Consider the following 19,303-nt stretch of genomic DNA (forward strand, 5'->3'; position numbering starts at 1 on the left):
TTTTTAAGTTTACTTAGTTATTTTGATAGAGATAGAGTGAGCAGGGGTGGGGGGCAGAGAGAGAGAGGGAGAGAGAGAATCCCAAGCAGGCGCCACACTGTCAGCGCGAAGCCTGTTGCAGGCCTTGAACTCATGAACCATGAGGTCACGACCTGAGCTGAAACCAAGAGTCAGGCGCTTAATGGACTGAGCCACCCAGCTGCCCCGTCCATGTGTATGCCTTTACCCAGAGTCCTATCACCAAACGTTAGACCCATATTTCTACCTGCTGCCCTAGAACGTCTCCACTCAACAGGTCCAACATGGAACATCTGTTTTCAAACTTTCTTGCCCTTAAGATCTGGTCTTCTTCCTGTGTTCCCCTTCTCTGTGAGTGGATTCATCCTTCTGCTACCAGAGATAGGGACACAGACGTCATCCTTGATTCCTTGACTTCCTCAAAGCCCATACCCAAGAAACCTCACACTATCATTTGAGCACTTATATCACCTATCATATTGACGGCTACCCATCTTCTATATAACAACCTTCCACATTAGGGGATAGTCTACCTTACGAATCCTGTGTCTTCAGGTTGTGGGGTTTTGTTTTTTATTTTTTTTAAGCAATCTCTATGCCCAGTGTGGGGCTTGAACTCAGGACCCTGAGACCAAGAGTCGCATGCTCCACCAACTGAACCAGACAGGTGCCCCTCAGTTGTGGTTGTTTTAAAATACATCCACAAACTGCCTCATATTCTTCCTTGTCCCTTCCCTTGACTATATACTGGATGTTGTGACTCCCCTGTAATGCATACACAACATATGGCTGAAATGATTCTGGAAACTTCTAAGGCTATGCCTCAAAACAATTTACTGCCTCCTCCACTCCTCTCTTCTTTTATCACTCTCTCTAGTTGAAGCCAGCTGCCATGTTGAGCAGACAGCCTAGACCACCATGGGGAGGCCCATGTGGCTGTGATGAGGAACTTCCACGTCCTTCCTGCCAATGTCCATACAAGTGACCCACGGTAGAAACAGATTCTCCGTCTCAATGAAGCCGTCAGGTGACTTCAGGCCAGTTGATATCTCGACCACATGGGAGACCCTGAGACCACTGAATCTGCTTTCCAATTCCTGATTCACAAAAACTGGTAAAAAAACTATTGTTGTTTAATAACTAATTATGCATCAATGGAAAACTAAATTAACAATATAGAAGACGCAATTGACATCTCCAGTCTCCTTTGCAGATAGAACATGGGCACTTGAATACAGCTGCCAATGAGAAGCAATGTGTGACATGTTAATCCTAAAGTGAAAAGCGAAAAGATTCAGGCTCTGTGTGGAAACTCCACGTTTTCTAGCTGAGGTGACGGTTTCCCATGGCGGCAAGTTCAAGTTTCTGGCAAGGGAATGGCATGATCAAATGGCCATTCCTTCCAGTTCTTACCGAAGTCGGCAAAGGTGTGAATGGAATTAATAAAACTATTTATGCTCCTTTTGCATTTCAAGGCAGATTAAAGGTGTATAGACATTTTGTATCTCTTTACAGGTATGGGTAAGACCCAAACATTAAAATACAGATTTAACTATCCCCACAAAGCAATATAAACAGAAAGCAAAGCTTACCATATTATAATATAAATGATCACATGTGCAAAAATAGAAAATATTATAGGATATTAAATTCTCATTACTCAGGTTAAAATGAAATTCCTTTTCCCAAAAGTATAGTTCATTATTATTAATACATCATGTGCTGCAAACGACTCTCCACATTTTAAAACTGACCCAGACAAAAAATATTTCAGTGAATATTTATAAAATTGAAGCCACACAGAAATAGATGAGACTCAATTGCAGAAGGTTGAACTGAGTCTCCTCTCCAACTTGCCGGGTTTTCTGATGAGCTTATTAATACAGAGAAAGCACTTCTTGATTTCCGCTTCTGAATTTCCAGTCTGACAACGTCCCGGGCAGGGCAGCTATGTACTGTCTTGCCAGAGAAGACTGATTCTTTGCAACTAGCTCCCCACAGGCAGGATGGCGTCCTCGTTGCTCGGGAGGGTCTTTTCCTTCCCCATCTCCTGCGCCGAACTGGTCACCGGGTCGTCCACCTTCTCATCGAGTCCAGTGAGCACTTTCAGCGGTTCGTGCCGGATCGTCGTGAAGTTGGATCATCATCTCCTGAAGACAGAGATGGCCTGCGCTCTTTGGAACTGGCTGCCATGCACCTGCTTCTGGGGAAACCTGAAAATGTTCTCGGTCCTTCAGGCACGACAGCAAGGACGATCCTGCCCGCATACTGCAGAACTGTGACGGTCTCCAGCGTGGGCAGGCCACGGTTCTGGGCCAGGTCGCCGCAGGGGGTGCTGACAGAGCTGGAGAGCATCGTCTCCAGTGTCATCATGAAGAGGCTGGCAGGCCCCAGGCGGGCGTGATGACGCACAAGTCCACCCAGGGGAGAGTTTACCCAGCTGCTCTGAACACCTTCTTGCACATGAGGTTCTTCATTAGGCCGGGACTGCCGCCTCGGTTCTTCTCCCGATCTTCTTTCCACTTTTTGTCAGGGCTTCAGACAACGTCATGACCTCAACACTTCCTTTGTATTGTGACGCTGCAGATCAAACACACTCATGGAAATAATAGAAGTCTCAGTCCAATAGGATACGTTCACCTAAATGACACCCCAGGTTGAGGTAAAAACCCGACTCTCCGTCCATGTCTCTTTTTCAATTCTAAAAAGAACGCTCAGTGGTTTGATCCAGGTACCATTCTTCCACTTCTTCCAATGCACTTGAAGACAACATGCCCCAACCCTCTGCATTTCCCTCGTAAGGGGCTCTCCATTAAGTTTGAATTCTCCCCTATTTCTTTACAGGAGACATGGCTCATATATTCTGACACAGTCTGAAGATAGTAGAGGCATAAAGGTGAACTTCAAAGGTTAACTTACAGAGTTCTCTGCATCCTGTCCCCCAGAAGGTGCTGCCTGCACAACACGCGGAAGGCAGTGTGTGGCCATGTGGACTCACAGAAGGCAAGACAGGGATGGTGACTGCCCTCCAGGGAACAAGGAAGGCAGACATTAAAGACATGGTTCAGATTAATGAGGCAGCAGTACAGTCAGTGCAGCTAAGGGCAAGTACTAAGAGCTGAGGAAGAGGAGGGACTGGAGAGCGGCAGAAAACCCCACTTTTGAAGACACCTGTGGCTGCGGAGGATAAATGACACCGGATTTTCATCTCCTCCTCCAAAAGAAGTGGAGACAACATTAGTAGTGGTCACCCAGGAAAGTGTAAAGATTAAATGAGATAAAGTTTGCAAACTTTAGGCTGATCATAGATGAGAGTCCACCTGACCGCAGTAAATGGTAGCTGCCTGCAGGGCTAGTAGGACGTCCAATGCTGGGTAGAGTCCACACTCAGCCAAACCAGCTCAAGCTTTCAGTGAAGCTCCCCTAACACCCTCAGGGGTGTGCATGGGGAGCCCCTCCCCCCACCCAGGACCCTCCTGGAGAGGGCAGTGTCTGCAGGACTGTGAAGGACCAGAGCCCAAGTTTCCCCTCTGGGGTCAGTACCTGGAGCATAAAGGAGAGAGATCTCACAGCGCAAAGAAGGTCTTTGCGGGGAACCAGCCTCTTGAAAGTTGTCTGACAGAAATGGCTGCTCTGTGAATCGTATAAAGCGGTCAGAGCTCCTTCCCTCAGGCTCACTCACCTTCAGACCACTTCCGGTGATAGTTCTGAAGGCACAGTGGAGAAGACACAATTTGTAGAAACGAGGACACCAGTTTTAAAAATTATGAAGGAGAGGGTGATGAGAAATGGGACATTCCTAGATGTTCAGCCATTGACTTTCACAGCCCTAATTCAAAAGCTATTTCCTGGGTTAGTATTTGGGTAAAGTAAGTGAGTACTTCCTTCAAGTACTAAATTTAAAGAGGCACCAAATCTAAGTAATCAAGATAAATACCTTAATGCAATACTTTAAAATGTAAGCTAACGCAAAACATCCATGAGGTACAAAATATCAACATGTTAAATACAGAGGAGAACTGACCTTGCACGTGCAACTTCCTGAGTCTTCAAAGGAGCCACGGTGCATATGAAATTCTGGCAAATTCCATTCAGTCTATGAATTTCTTGCCAAAGAAAATAAAAAGATCTCACCTGCCAAATGTGCTGAATGCTTGTGCACAACACCACCCTTCCTCTTTAACCATAGAGTCAAGTTGGAATACTGGGAGAGAAGTTTCATTAACCAGGAGTTAAATAAAAATGATATGAAGTTTGTCAGGGAGACACAAGAAATGGTCAAACGTACACTTCTACCAACTGTAAGAAGAAGTAATCTCCACTATATTATTGAGTTTGTTTCCATCAATGGTGGAGGAGTAAAGTTATATTCAATTGTGGTTTTCATTCAATCCCACTGCAAAAAGTTCACGAAAACAGCGGTTGAATATCTTAATATGAGAATGTTTAATATCTTAGGTCTGATATTTTAATGTAATATTCACTATCAAATACGTCATGGTGACCCAGTTGACGACGGTGCTGTGCGAGATTCTCAATTCCTCCTTTGCAAAGTGCCATCTGTTGACACCTGCGCACCAGCTTCCCGCTGGCCAATGTTGCTAGAAGTCAGCAGAACGCTAGTGGGCGCCACACTTCCTCACAAAGAGCATCCAGATGCTGGGGGCGCGCGGCTGGCTCCCACGACTGTATCACGCTTTGGTCCAGGAGCGTCCTATCGCCCCATCGCCCCATCGCCCCGTCGCCCCATCGCCCCATCGCCGCATCGCCCCATCGCCCCATCGCCCCACCGTCCCACCGTCCCACCGCCCCATCGCCTATCGTCCCATCGTCCCATCGCACCATCGTCCCATCGCCTCACCGTCCCATCGCCCCATCGCGCATTGCCCCATCGTGCATCGCCACATCGTCCCATCGTCCCATCGCCCCATCGCCCATCGTCCCATAGTCCCAATGCCCCATCGCCCCATCGTCCCATCGCCCCACCGTCCCACCGTCCCACCGCCCCATCGCCTATCGTCCCATCGTCCCATCGCACCATCGTCCCATCGCCTCACCGTCCCATCGCCCCATCGCGCATTGCCCCATCGTGCATCGCCACATCGTCCCATCGTCCCATCGCCCCATCGCCCATCGTCCCATAGTCCCAATGCCCCATCGCCCCACCGTCCCATCGCCCCATCGCCCCACCGTCCCATCGACCCATCGTCCCATCGCCCATCATCCCATCGTCCCATCGCCCCATCGTCGCATAGCCCCATCGCCCCATCGCCCCACCGCCCCATCGCCTATTTTCCCATCGTCCCATCATCCCATCGCCCCATCACCCCATCGCCCCATCGTCCCATCTTCCCATCGCCCACCGTCCCAATGCCCCATCGCCCCATCGTCCCATCGCCCCATCTCCCATCGTCCCATCGACCCATCTTCCCATCGCCCCATCGCCCATTTTCCCATCGTCCCATCGCACCATCGTCCCATCTTCCCATCGCCCAACATCCCAACGTCCCAATGCCCAATCGCCCCATCGTACCATCGCCCCATCGCCACATCGTCCCACCGTCCCACCGTCCCACCGCCCCATCGCCCATTGTCCCATCGTCGCATCGCCCCATCGTCGCATAGCCCCATCGTCCCATCGCCCCATCGTCCCATCGCCTCACTGTCCATTCGCCCCATCGCGCATTGCCCCATCGTTGCATCGCCACATCGTCCCATCGTCCCATCGCCCCATCGTCCCATCGTCCCACCGCCCCATCGCCCATTGTCCCATCGTCGCATCGCCCCATCGTCGAATAGCCCCACCGTCCCATCGCCCCACCGTCCCATCGCCCATCGCCCCATCGTTGCATCGCCCCATCGTCCCAGCGTCCCATCGCCCCATCGTCCCATCGTCCCACCGCCCATTGTCCCATCGTCGCATCGCCCCATCGTCGCATAGCCCCACCGTCCCATCGCCCCATCGTCCCATCGCCTCACCGTCCCATCGCCTCACCGTCCCATCGCCCCATCGCGCATTGCCCCATCGTTGTATCGCCACATCGTCCCATCGCCCCATCGCCCCATCGTCCCATCGTCCCACCGTCCCATCGCCCCATCGTCCCATCGTCCCATCGCCCCATCCTCCCATCGCCCATTGTCCCATCGTCGCATTGCCCCATCGTCGAATAGCCCCATCGTCCCATCGCCCCACCGTCCCATCGCCCCATCGCCCATTGCCCCATCGTTGCATCAGCCCATCGTCCCATCGTCCCATCGCCCCATCGTCCCATCGTCCCACCGTCCCACCGTCCCATCTCCCATTGTCGCATCGACGCATCGCCCCATCGTCCCATAGCCCCATCGCCCCATCGCCCCATCGCGCATTGCCCCATCGTTGCATCGCCCCATCGTCGCATAGCCCCATCGTTGCATCGCCACATCGTCCCATCGTCCCATCGCCCCATCGTCCCATCGTCCCAATGCCCCATCGCCCCATCGTCCCATCGCCCCATCGTCCCATCGCCTCACCGTCCCATCGCCCCATCGCGCATTGCCCCATCGTTGCATCGCCACATCGTCCCATCGCCCCATCGTCCCATCGCCCCATCGTCCCATCGTCCCATCGCCCCACCGTCCCATCGTCCCATCGCCCCACCGTCCCATCGTCCCAATGCCCCATCGCCCCATCGCCCCATCGTCCCATCGTCCCATCGCCCCATCGTCCCATCGCCCCATCGTCCCATCGCCCCATCGCCCATTGTCCAATCGTCGCATTGCACCATCGTCGAATAGCCCCATCGTCCCATCGCCCCACCGCCCCATCGCCCCATCGCCCATTGCCCCATCAATGCATCGCCCCATCGTCCCATCGTCCCATCGTCCCACCGCCCCATCGCCCATTGTCCCATCGTCGCATCCCCCCATCGTCGCATAGCCCCATCGTCCCATCGTCCCATCGCCTCACCGTCTCATCGCCCCATCGCCCCATCGCCCCATAATCGCATCGCCCCATCGTCCCATCGTCCCACCGTCCCATCACCCCATCGCCCCATCGTCCCATCGCCTCACCGTCCCATCGCCCCATCGCGCATTGCCCCATCGTCGCATCGCCCCATCGTCGCATAGCCCCATCGTCCCATCGCCCCACCGTCCCATCGCCCCACCGTCCCATCGCCCGATCGCCCATTGCCCCATCGTTGCATCGCCCCATCGCCCCATCGTCCCATCATCCCATCGTCCCATCGTCCCATTCCCGCATCGTCCCATCGCCCCATCGCCCATTGTCCCATCGTCGCATCGCCCCATCGTCGAATAGCCCCATCGTCGAATAGCCCCATCGTCGAATAGCCCCATCGTCCCATCGCCCCACCGTCCCAATGCCCCATCGCCCCATCGCCCCATCGCCCCATCGCCCCATCGTCCCATCATCCCATCGTCCCATCGTCCCATTCCCCCATCATCCCATCGCCCCATCGCCCATTGTCCCATCGTCGCATCGCCCCATCGTCGAATAGCCCCATCGTCGAATAGCCCCATCGTCGAATACCCCATCGTCGAATAGCCCCATCGTCGAATAGCCCCATCGTCGAATACCCCATCGTCGAATAGCCCCATCGTCGCATCGCCCCATCGTCGAATAGCCCCATCGTCGAATAGCCCCATCGTCGAATACCCCATCGTCGAATAGCCCCATCGTCGAATAGCCCCATCGTCGAATACCCCATTGTCGAATAGCCCCATCGTCGCATCGCCCCATCGTCGAATAGCCCCATCGTCGAATAGCCCCATCGTCGAATAGCCCCATCGTCCCATCGCCCCACCGTCCCATCGCCCCATCGCCCATTGCCCCATCGTTGCATCGCCCCATCGTCCCATCGTCCCATTCCCCCATCATCCCATCGCCCCATCGCCCATTGTCCCATCGTCGCATCGCCCCATCGTCGAATAGCCCCATCGTCGAATAGCCCCATCGTCGAATAGCCCCATCGTCCCATCGCCCGACCGTCCCATCGCCCCATCGCCCCATCGCCCCATCGCCCCATCGTCCCAATGCCCCATCGCCCCAAGGCCCATCGCCCCATCGTCCCATCGTCCCATCGTCCCATTCCCCCATCGTCCCATCGCCCCATCGCCCATTGTCCCATCGTCGCATCGCCCCATCGTTGAATAGCCCCATCGTCGAATAGCCCCATCCTCGAATAGCCCCATCGCCCCACCGTCCCAATGCCCCATCGCCCCATCGCCCCATCGCCCCATCGCCCCATCATCCCATCGTCCCATCGTCCCATTCCCCCATCGTCCCATCGCCCCATCGCCCATTGTCCCATCGTCGCATCGCCCCATCGTCGAATAGCCCCATCGTCGAATAGCCCCATCGTCGAATAGCCCCATCGTCCCATCGCCCCACCGTCCCAATGCCCCATCGCCCCATCGCCCCATCGCCCCATCGCCCTATCGTCCCATCATCCTATCGTCCCATCGTCCCATTCCCCCATCGTCCCATCGCCCTATAGCCCATTGTCCCATCGTCGCATCGCCCCATCCTCGCATCGCCCCATCGTCGAATAGCCCCATCGTCGAATAGCCCCATCGTCGAATACCCCATCGTCGAATAGCCCCATCGTCGCATCGCCCCATCGTCGAATAGCCCCATCGTCGAATAGCCCCATCGTCGAATAGCCCCATCGTCCCATCGCGCCACCGTCCCATCCCCCCATCGCCCATTGCCCCATCGTTGCATCGCCCCATCGTTCCATCGTCCCATTCCCCCATCGTCCCAACGCCCCATCGCCCATTGTCCCATCGTCGCATCGCCCCATCGTCGAATAGCCCCATCGTCGCATCGCCCCATCGTCGAATAGCCCCAACGTCCCATCGCCCCACCGTCCCATCGCCCCATCGCCCATTGCCCCATCGTTGCATCGCCCCATCGTCCCATCGTCCCACCGCCCCATCGCCCATTGTCGCATCGTCGCATCGCCCCATCGTCGCATAGCCGCATCTTCCCATCGCCCCATCGTCCCATCACCTCACCGTCCCATCGCCCCATCGCCCATTGCCCCATCGTTGCATCGCCCCATCGCCCCATCGTCCCATCGCCTCACCGTCCCATCGCCCCATCGCGCATTGCCCCATCGTCGCATCGCCCCATCGTCGAATAGCCCCATCGTCGAATAGCCCCATCGTCGAATAGCCCCATCGTCCCATCGCCCCACCGTCCCAATGCCCCATCGCCCCATCGCCCCATCGCCCCATCGCCCCATCGTCCCATCATCCCATCGTCCCATCGTCCCATTCCCCCATCGTCCCATCGCCCCATCGCGCATTGTCCCATCGTCGCATCGCCCCATCATCGAATAGCCCCATCGTCGAATAGCCCCATCGTCGAATAGCCCCATCGTCCTATCGCCCCACCGTCCCAATGCCCCACCGCCCCATCGCCCCATCGCCCCATCGCCCCATCGTCCCATCATCCCATCGTCCCATCGTCCCATTCCCCCATCGTCCCATCGCCCCATCGCGCATTGTCCCATCGTCGCATCGCCCCATCATCGAATAGCCCCATCGTCGAATAGCCCCATCGTCGAATACCCCATCGTCGAATAGCCCCATCGTCGAATAGCCCCATCGTCGCATCGCCCCATCGTCGAATAGCCCCATCGTCGAATAGCCCCATCGTCCCATCGCCCCACCGTCCCATCACCCCATCGCCCATTGCCCCATCGTTGCATCGCCCCATCGTCCCATCGCCCCATCGTCCCATCGTCCCATTCCCCCATCGTCCCATCGCCCCATCGCCCATTGTCCCATCGTCGCATCGCCCCATCGTCGAATAGCCCCATCGTCGAATAGCCCCATCGTCGAATAGCCCCATCGTCCCATCGCCCCACCGTCCCATCGCCCCATCGCCCATTGCCCCATCGTTGCATCGCCCCATCGTCCCATCGCCCCATCGTCCCATCGTCCCACCGCCCCATCGCCCATTGTCGCATCGTCGCATCGCCCCATCGTCACATAGCCGCATCTTCCCATCGCCCCATCGTCCCATCGCCTCACCGTCCCATCGCCCCATCGCCCATTGCCCCATCGTTGCATCGCCCCATCGTCCCATCGTCCCATCGCCTCACCGTCCCATCGCCCCATCGCGCATTGCCCCATCGTCGCATCGCCCCATCGTCGAATAGCCCCATCGTCGAATAGCCCCATCGTCGAATAGCCCCATCGTCCCATCGCCCCACCGTCCCAATGCCCCATCGCCCCATCGCCCCATCGCCCCATCGCCCCATCGTCCCATCATCCCATCGTCCCATCGTCCCATTCCCCCATCGTCCCATCGCCCCATCGCCCATTGTCCCATCGTCGCATCGCCCCATCGTCGAATAGCCCCATCGTCGAATAGCCCCATCGTCGAATAGCCCCATCGTCGAATAGCCCCATCGTCCCATCGCCCCACCGTCCCAATGCCCCATCGCCCCATCGCCCCATCGCCCCATCGCCCCATCGCCCCGTCATCCCATCGTCCCATCGTCCCATTCCCCCATCGTCCCATCGCCCCATCGCCCATTGTCCCATCGTCGCATCGCCCCATCGTCGAATAGCCCCATCGTCGAATAGCCCCATCGCCCCACCGTCCCAATGCCCCATCGTCCCATCGCCCCATCGCCCCATCGCCCCATCGCCCCGTCATCCCATCGTTCCATCGTCCCATTCCCCCATCGTCCCATCGCCCCATCGCCCATTGTCCCATCGTCGCATCGCCCCATCGTCGAATAGCCCCATCGTCGAATAGCCCCATCGTCGAATAGCCCCATCGCCCCACCGTCCCAATGCCCCATCGTCCCATCGCCCCATCGCCCCATCGCCCCATCGCCCCGTATCCCATCGTTCCATCGTCCCATTCCCCCATCGTCCCATCGCCCCATCGCCCATTGTCCCATCGTCGCATCGCCCCATCGTCGCATCGCCCCATCGTCGAATAGCCCCATCGTCGAATAGCCCCATCGTCGAATAGCCCCATCGTCGAATAGCCCCATCGCCCCATCGCCCCATCGCTCCATCGCCCCATCGTCCCATCGTCTCATCGTCCCACAGTCCCGTCGTCCCTTGATTCCGACGCCTGATCACCCCGTCGTCCCATCGCGCTAACGTCCCACTGTCCGCTCATCCCGTCGCTCCATCGCCCCCTCCTCCCACCCTCCCATCTTCCTGCCTTCGGGCCCTGTCCTCCGTACCCTCTTACCCCCCAATCCTGTCCGAGCCGGTCTCGGCCGCGGCCTTGGGCGCACACGCTACCCTAGGCTGACAGCGCGATTCAACGCGCTCACGCGGGTTCGGAGCCTCCAGTTCGTTTAGGAAACGATTGTTGGAAAAAATGGCCCGGCTGCACTTTCGGCGCAAAAGGAGCGTTCTGGACACAGGGAGCCCAGAAAACTCAAGGTCCACGCCTCCCTCCCCGTGGAGGATGTTCCTGGAGGAGGAAGCACAGAGGAGGTGCCCGCCAGGCGTGAAGGGCGGGGAGAAGCAGGGCTCTGCGGGGATATAAAGGCAGCACACAGTTGGCGCCGAGAGCGCCTCAGCCCTCGCTTTGCCCTGGCGCTCTTGGAACGGCTCAGCCTGGAGTCCCCCGAAGCTGCCCAGAAGCTGCCCCGACGCTCCGCTTTCGGTTTCAAAGTCACAGCTTCTTTGCCCCAAAGCCACTTCCGAAAAGGACGGCCGCGGGCCACCTGCCGGCCGCCTGGAAAACCACCGAAATCGTCAATGGCCCAGTAGCTGGATCGCCAGAGGACTCTCCCTCCATCATTTGCTACATTTCAAAGCTGTGTTGTGAGAGGTGGGCTTCCCTTACCTAGAAGAGGCCACGGTGCTTACGTTGGAGCCTTAGCGTGAACTGGGCTCTAAAACTAAATGCGAGTAGTTTATATTTGATCATTTAGTTCTACTCAAGTTATTCAACTCATTTATAATTATGTCAATTGCTGAAAAGAAATCGATGTTGAGAATATCTTGATGAATATCTAGCTGCTAGTGAAATGAAAAATTGTTTTTTGATACGAAGCAAAATTAAAAGTTAAGACCTAAAAATACATGTTAAGACAATACTGTAATTTTTCATTTGTTTTTAGAAGTTCTTGAAAACGTTTTAAGTATATCATTACATGTATATTATTATTGTCTTTGTATAATTTTCAATTTGAATATGTAACTTAATACATTACTATTTATATACGTAAATATGTTAAAATTTGCTCTGCAAACTTAGCTATAGAGATACATAAAATGTTAATAACTTTAAATTTACTTTTAGCTTAAAATTTTTATCAATTTTAACCCTGCCTTGGATAAAAAAGGAAGTTTGGCACTCTCTTTTTCTATGTATAAAGGATAGATACAGAGAGAGTACATAAATAGATATAGAGTATAACTGTGTCATTAAAATTTCATTAGGGGTTCAATTAGCAAAAAAAATCTAAAAGGGCTCAGGGGTCAGGGGAAGGGGACAATAATTAAAAAAAATGGTTGAGAAGCACTGCTCTAAACCCATTTGGAGAATGCAAAATGACAAACAGAAAACAAAAATAGGAAGTAAGAGGAGATTCGGAAAATGGAAACTCACGTGTTCCCATTTAGGAGGTGCGCACAAGGGAAGATGTTCAGAGAACCTAGAGCCACGGGTCACAGAGTCGCCCACCCCAGCCAGGCCGACAGCATCTGCAAGATCCCCGATGGCGCTGCCCTCTTCCTTCTTGGTGGCCCTGGTGGCGCTGGGCTGCAACTCCGTCTGCTCTCTGGGCTGTGACCTGCCTCACACCCACGGCCTGCTGAACAGGAGGGCCTTGACGCTCCTGGGACAAATGAGGAGACTCCCTGCCAGCTCCTGCCAGAAGGACAGAAATGACTTCGCCTTCCCCCAGGACGTGTTTGGTGGAGACCAGTCCCACAAGGCCCAAGCCCTCTCTGTGGTGCACGTGACGAACCAGAAGATCTTCCACTTCTTCTGCACAGAGGCGTCCTCGTCTGCTGCTTGGAACACCACCCTCCTGGAGGAATTCTGCACGGGACTTGATCGGCAGCTGACCAGCCTGGAAGCCTGTGTCATGCAGGAGGTGGGGGAGGGAGAGGCTCCCCTCACCAACGAGGACTCCATCCTGAGGAACTACTTCCAAAGACTCTCCCTCTACCTGCAAGAGAAGAAATACAGCCCTTGTGCCTGGGAGATCGTCAGAGCAGAAATCATGAGGTCCTTGTATTATTCATCAATAGCCTTGCAGAAAAGATTAAGGAGCGAGAAATGAGACCCGTTCAACATGGAAATGACTAAAGTGTGACGAATCATATCACACTTTCCACGTGTTCTGCCATGTCAAAGAGTCATTTCTGCTGTGATTGTGACATGAATGGCATCAATCTGTCAGTATTTTCAGGAGTCTTAAGTACATCATGTCAACTCTACAAGCACTAGTCACTTTCCGATGACCTTGCTGATCTATTTAACAATTTATTTATTTACTTAACTATTTATAAGATTTAAATTATATTTGAATAATAATGATGTACTTTCACTTTGTGGTTAAGAGAAAAATATATTCTTTATATTTATTCAACTTATTATTTTCTTTATTAAATATTTTCTATAGAAAAATTCTTGTCTTTGTTTATCATTTAAAAAAGAAATAACTTTGATGAAAGAATGGATTGTGCAATTCACTTATTCATTACATTATTCACGTTATACATTAAAAATAGACTTTCTCTAAGCCAGTCTGTATGCGGCTGTCAGGATAGGGGTGGACATAACAAATCCAGTTCTGCTTTTGCACCAGTGAGTTTTGTGGAGAAAGCAACCTAAAGACAATAATCACACTGAATTTATATCGGTTATATTAAACGGTAGGATGAGGAGAAGGGGAAAAATGGAGTTCTCTCCGCAGAATCTGCAGGAAAGCATGCCAGGAAACAGAAACAAAAGCCGTAGATATCTCCTATAATTGACTGGTAGACTTCCAAGTGCGAATATTCTTTGGAAAATGGATATTTGAGTCTGCAATTTACAAGCAACTCCATTAACTGAAAGCCTTAAAACAGAAGCGGTCACACGGGAGGAGGAGAGCATGAGCAAAGAACTTCAGATTGATTCCTCGAAACTTCAGATGGTAAAGGGAGAAAAGAGCCACAACAGAAACAGAGACGGAATGGCCATGAGGTAGTAGGGTAAGAGAGAATATCGGTAAAAGTCTATTTCAAGGACTGAAATGGCTTCAAAGAATTGCATCATTGTAAAATGTGGATGTCAAGTGCCCACCGCACTGGGATGAAGGGGGCATTGAAGCTTTGGTGAGAGCTGGTTTGGAAGAACTCACAGAAACCATATTGGAGGGTGGGAGGGAATGAGTGAATAAGAGAAGAGAAGTTCAGCTATAAGGAGCAAATAGTTGTGAGAGATGTGCCTGCTGCAATGCAACAGGAGAATAGAATGGGAATTGGGAATTACGTGAATTTTTTTTTTTTTCCTGCAGAGTTCTCCGTTTTGCGCTATGTGTGTCTCTGGATAGATACATGGATTGGATGTATTGGCAAATCATGTTCATATGCTTAACGTTGTGTTTATTTTAAAGCATGGCACCTTTCATTCCTTACCATGATAATCTATTATCATTTTGATGCGTACTATGCGGAAGGTCAGGAAGCTGTTCTGTGGACGGAAACCTTCCAGTATGTGGGGAAGCAGATGGAACTGACCTTAGCGAGGGCTGGGTGGAATTCACAAGCAGGCACCACAGTGAGCAGGTGGAAGGTGGTAGCAGAAGCCAAGGGCTCCTGCTGGCTTCCTCTCACCTGGGAGCCACCCTAGCGTTTCCACGGCCATCACCACGGTCAGATTTGCCTTTGATTTCCTGGTGCCTCGGTGCATCCCAATGCCGTGACAGCTTTCTAGGAAAGCTGAGTGGAGAAAGAAAAAGATGCTGTATCAAAACTGATGGGAAATAATGGTATAGGCCCTTCCCGTTTTCACTCTTGCTTCCCTCTTTTGGTACTGACCTCAAGATGAAGGAGAAAGGAATTCAGAAGAGAAGTCCACCCGTGCCTATAAAATTACTAAATTAAAAAGAACATATACAATGTAGAAAACTCCAAGCTAGTAAAGAAAGGGGTTAGTTTTCTCTAGTATGTGGCCTCCCTGCCCCACATCTTCGCTGTGAGATGGATCACGATGAACCAAATAGCTCAGGAGAAAAGAACTGACTCACTAACCCCGGAACCCTTATTAGTTACTTCAGTGCAAGCCTCCAGCAGCAGGAAAATCAACACTGAGTCCCCTGCGGCCTCAGAAACTGAGAGCATGAGAAGGACTCCACAGGTTAATAAACTGAACTCCACATAGAAATCAACATTTAGCAAAATAAAATTCCTGTTGCTATTTAAGGTTACAAAAAAAAAAAAAAAAGGATAGTTTACCCACACCAGTGCCCCCTACACACATGAAGTGCATAACGTTTGTGTCCTCTGGAAGCTATGGAAAAATCTGACTCTTGAGCACCTGACAGAAAGAGAAGGAATTGGTCACAGAAACAAGCTTGGGTCGCAGACAGTTGATTATTTGGGGGACAAAAGCAGTCACCCTCCAATAAAATTTTGCTCAAAGCTGGAAGTATGATGAGCTGACTCCTGGCGGCCAGTTACAGAGAAAGAGAGAGTGAGCGAGGGGAGCCAGGTGTCACACACAGGGCTATGGGCACGCTGACCCAAAGGGACCAGGCATCTTGAATGATGTGCAAAAAATAAAAATCACAACAACAGAGCTCAGGATCGGAGGTAAAACTATGTCCTGAGCAAGGAGAACAACACCTACCTACTTTTGATCGTAACACAAAAGATTTCCGTCATTTGAAAGCTTTGGATCCCTTTATGCTGAAACATTTGAAGTACTGGGGCAAATTAAACTTCAATGAAATAGTGAAATGAATAATTCATAGGGTTAATATTTTCTAATCTAATCTACTCTAATCTAAGGCTTACATAAAGAAAGGAAAAAAACTTAAGAAGAATAAAACATATACAGGAACATTCAGAAAATGAAAACGTTTTGTATTTAAAAGACACAGGAGAAAGAACTTGAGAGGAACTAGGGCCCAACACGCCCCCTCACTCGTCGCCCAGGCCACCAGACCCCTCAGGTGCCCAGCACGCACCCCCTCTGCGGGCCTCCTGCTGGATCCCTGTGGCCGCATCTCCTTTCTGGGCTCTGACCTGCCTCCCGGCCACGGGCGGCTTCACAGGAAGACCTACTGCTTCTGACACAGATCAGGAGGATGTCCCCGTTCTCCTGACTGAGGGGCATCCCCCCCGGGGAGAGGGTGGGTGGCTGCCGGTTGCAGGAGGCCCAGGCCACCTCTGTCCTCAGGAGCTGCTCCGGCAGACCTTCTAAGTTCCTCACAAAGTGCCATCTGCTGCCTGGAACCCGATTCTGCTGGACAAACTGCCCGGGGCTCCAGGGACAGCCGGAACCTGGGACACCTGCCTCAAATGCACACACCCGGACACTCCTGCAAGAACCTTTCACTAGAGGACAAAAGTTCCATCCGGGACTTCATCTCAGTCTAAAGAGAAGCAATGGAGTGATTGTGCCTCTAGAAAGATGCCTGAGTGCAAATCACGTGATCGTTGTCTGCATATTCAAATTCGTAACAATTAGTAAGGAGGAAGGAAGGAGACCCCAAAATGATTCTCTTTAATACATGAAGTCACATTCCCAGGTATTTAGTCATTTCACTGACTTTATTTCTGCTCTCGTCTTAGAATGTATCGAGTTAAATTGTTCAAAAATGTGCTCCAATGTTCTTCTCCAGTGATTATCTCTCGGGCCTCTTTCCTTGGGAGACACTTACCTCTAACGATGGGACATACGTATTCATGTATTGGCGGACGTTCTGGTTCCCATCCAACATGTAATCAGCTGGGCTCGTCGTCAGCCTTGACCTTCCATCAACTACAACACAAGTGCCAAACAAGCTGAAAAGCAACAACTCTTCTTAGATCCATCAGAGAATTGGGGTTCGAGGTGCCAGCTGCCGCCCTTAGCTCTGCAGAAAGAGGGGGATGCAGACAGAGACCCTGGATGACTGGGAGCAGAAATGCAAGAGTTTAAAGCACAGCTGAAGCTCGTATTGGTAGAAACACTGAAGCTGAAATGGAAGAATTACTGGCAGTTCCATATGGATGTGCTTGAGATCGAAAAACTGCAAGATATCCTGTCTTTGGGGGCCACAGGCTTTTGTGAGTGTTACCTTCGGGAGAAACCTTCACCAGGTTCTCACTGTGAAGATGAGAAAACAAACTCCTGGTGCTTCCAGCAGAGGAAAGGAAAGAGAAATCACTGGCTGGGAATCCTCTCAGTCTTCTGTTCCCCTCAACAAAGGCCTGCTCTCCAGGGAAATGATTTTCCTAGAGCCTCCCCCTACCCCCACCGGGGAAAGGGAAGTCCAGCCCTCTCTCCTCTTCCACTCGGGGGACAGGGAGGACAAAACTGCAAGCTCCTCTAACTTTCCTGTGTCCCCTTAGCAGGGTGGTCACGTTAGAACATTTAGAAGCACTTAGCGGAGTATTTTCCACTGAATGAAGGCTTACCATCATGTTCTTATTTATTCGTAGAGGTCTATAAGAGCATAAGTAACTTCTCCTAGCCCTCTCTCTGTAACTGACTGCAAAATGCTGATAGTCTAAAGAAACAGAATTGGGATCAAGTGGCTCATCAATGCAATTATATACCTACTAATATACTATGTGCACATAGATACTATGTATATACACGTGCACTATGTATTCTGACACTAGCACGTTCCCCTTTCCTCCCGCTTCTCCAGATCTCATTCTTCACCTGCATCTCACAGTGTTTCCTTCTGCCCCAGTGTAGAAACCCCCAGTGAGCTCTGCTCTCCTCAGTCTCTCCTCCTGAACCTGCCCTGCCCATTCACACAGCTGCTTCCTTTTCCGCTGTGGTTTCTGGCCATGTGCAAAAGTCACTAACTGAAATCAAGAGTTGTGTGAAAGTTCTAGGTTTTTGGAAACTCTCATAGGAGAGTTCTTGTTCTCTTCTTTTTCTTCTCGTGACTATTTTTGGCCATGACGGAATGCTCCTCCTGCAATGATGTAACTAGCTTAGGGAAAAAGGAAAGAGAAAGCAGCATCATTTTAGTCAGGGGTCTGTTAAAATATTTACGAAGGAAGAGTGCCACCTACTGGCCAAGATGGACAAAGACAATGACCGGGTCTGGAGACGTGGCTTGTGGTCTACAGAAGTCTGTTCCCAGGCAGGAGTCTTTTCTACAGAGAAAAATGGCTCTTTCCTGGAAAGAACGGACTCCAATAACATAATAAGCCAATTTCCTTACCTTGGATGTAGTTTTTCAAAAACAGAAGTGTTTTTTTTTTTGTTTGTTTAGGGGGAGAGGCAGAGAGAGACTGGGGACAGAGGATCTGAAGCAGGCTCTGTGCTGACAGCAGAAAGTCTGATGTAGGGCTTGAACTCATGAATCGTGAGATCATGACCTGAGCTGAACCAACTGAGCCCCCAAGAGCCGTTAGCTTCACAGCAAAATTGAGTGCAAGATATCGAGACTTCACATACTCCCCGGTTCTGTATATGAATAGTCTCCCCCATTATCAGCATTGCCACACCAGGTGGAATAGTTGTTACAATTGCTTCCAAGGGTATAACAGCAAGTTCCTAGGGTTGTCAACCAGCCTGAAATATTGCAGTGGTCTGTGGCACTGCAAAGCTCAACATTGGGCCAGTCTAACAAAACATTATTCCTTAATATTTATTTTCTCTCATTGGATTTTCTTGGGTATCATACGAGAAGCACGGACATTGGATTTGTGGAATATACACAAAACATCTGCAAGATCAGTGTGACAAACCTGGGGCTAAGCCGTCTCTGTGATTGGAAGAGTTTCTCTCCATTGTTTCTTGGATCTCAAAGTCATTCTGGGAGAGGTGGCCTTTGCTTATTTGTGAGCTGCTATGGGCTGTCTTGTGCATGTTGCTTTTGTCTGAGCCTCGTGTGATATGGGCTTTTGGAATTAAATACAAATATATTATATTTTATGATTTAATTCTACAAAATTCACTCAACACATCAGCAATTATCTAGTGGGAAACAGAAAAATATTGTGACAATATCTTCGAGAGTATCTAGCAGCAGGTTAAGTTAAAAATTATTTTGTCAGGGCGCCTGGGTGGCTCAGTCGGTTAAGCGTCTGACTCTTAATCTCAGCTTAGGTCATGATCTCACGGTTTATGAGTTTG

At 51.8% G+C, this 19,303-nt stretch overlaps 1 protein-coding gene across 1 annotated transcript; it reads left to right on the forward strand.

Moving 5' to 3' along the window:
- Positions 1-12,507: 12,507 nt before the first annotated feature.
- On the forward strand, positions 12,508-13,292 carry LOC109261307 (interferon alpha). Its single transcript, XM_019439868.2, has one exon. The coding sequence runs from the start codon at positions 12,513-12,515 to the stop codon at positions 13,290-13,292; it is 780 nt and encodes a 259-aa protein (XP_019295413.2). The 5' UTR covers positions 12,508-12,512.
- The last annotated feature ends 6,011 nt before the right edge of the window (positions 13,293-19,303 follow it).

Source organism: Panthera pardus, unplaced genomic scaffold, assembly GCF_024362965.1.
Source record: "Panthera pardus isolate Hobbes unplaced genomic scaffold, ASM2436296v1 HiC_scaffold_20, whole genome shotgun sequence".
NCBI lineage: Eukaryota > Metazoa > Chordata > Mammalia > Carnivora > Felidae > Panthera > Panthera pardus.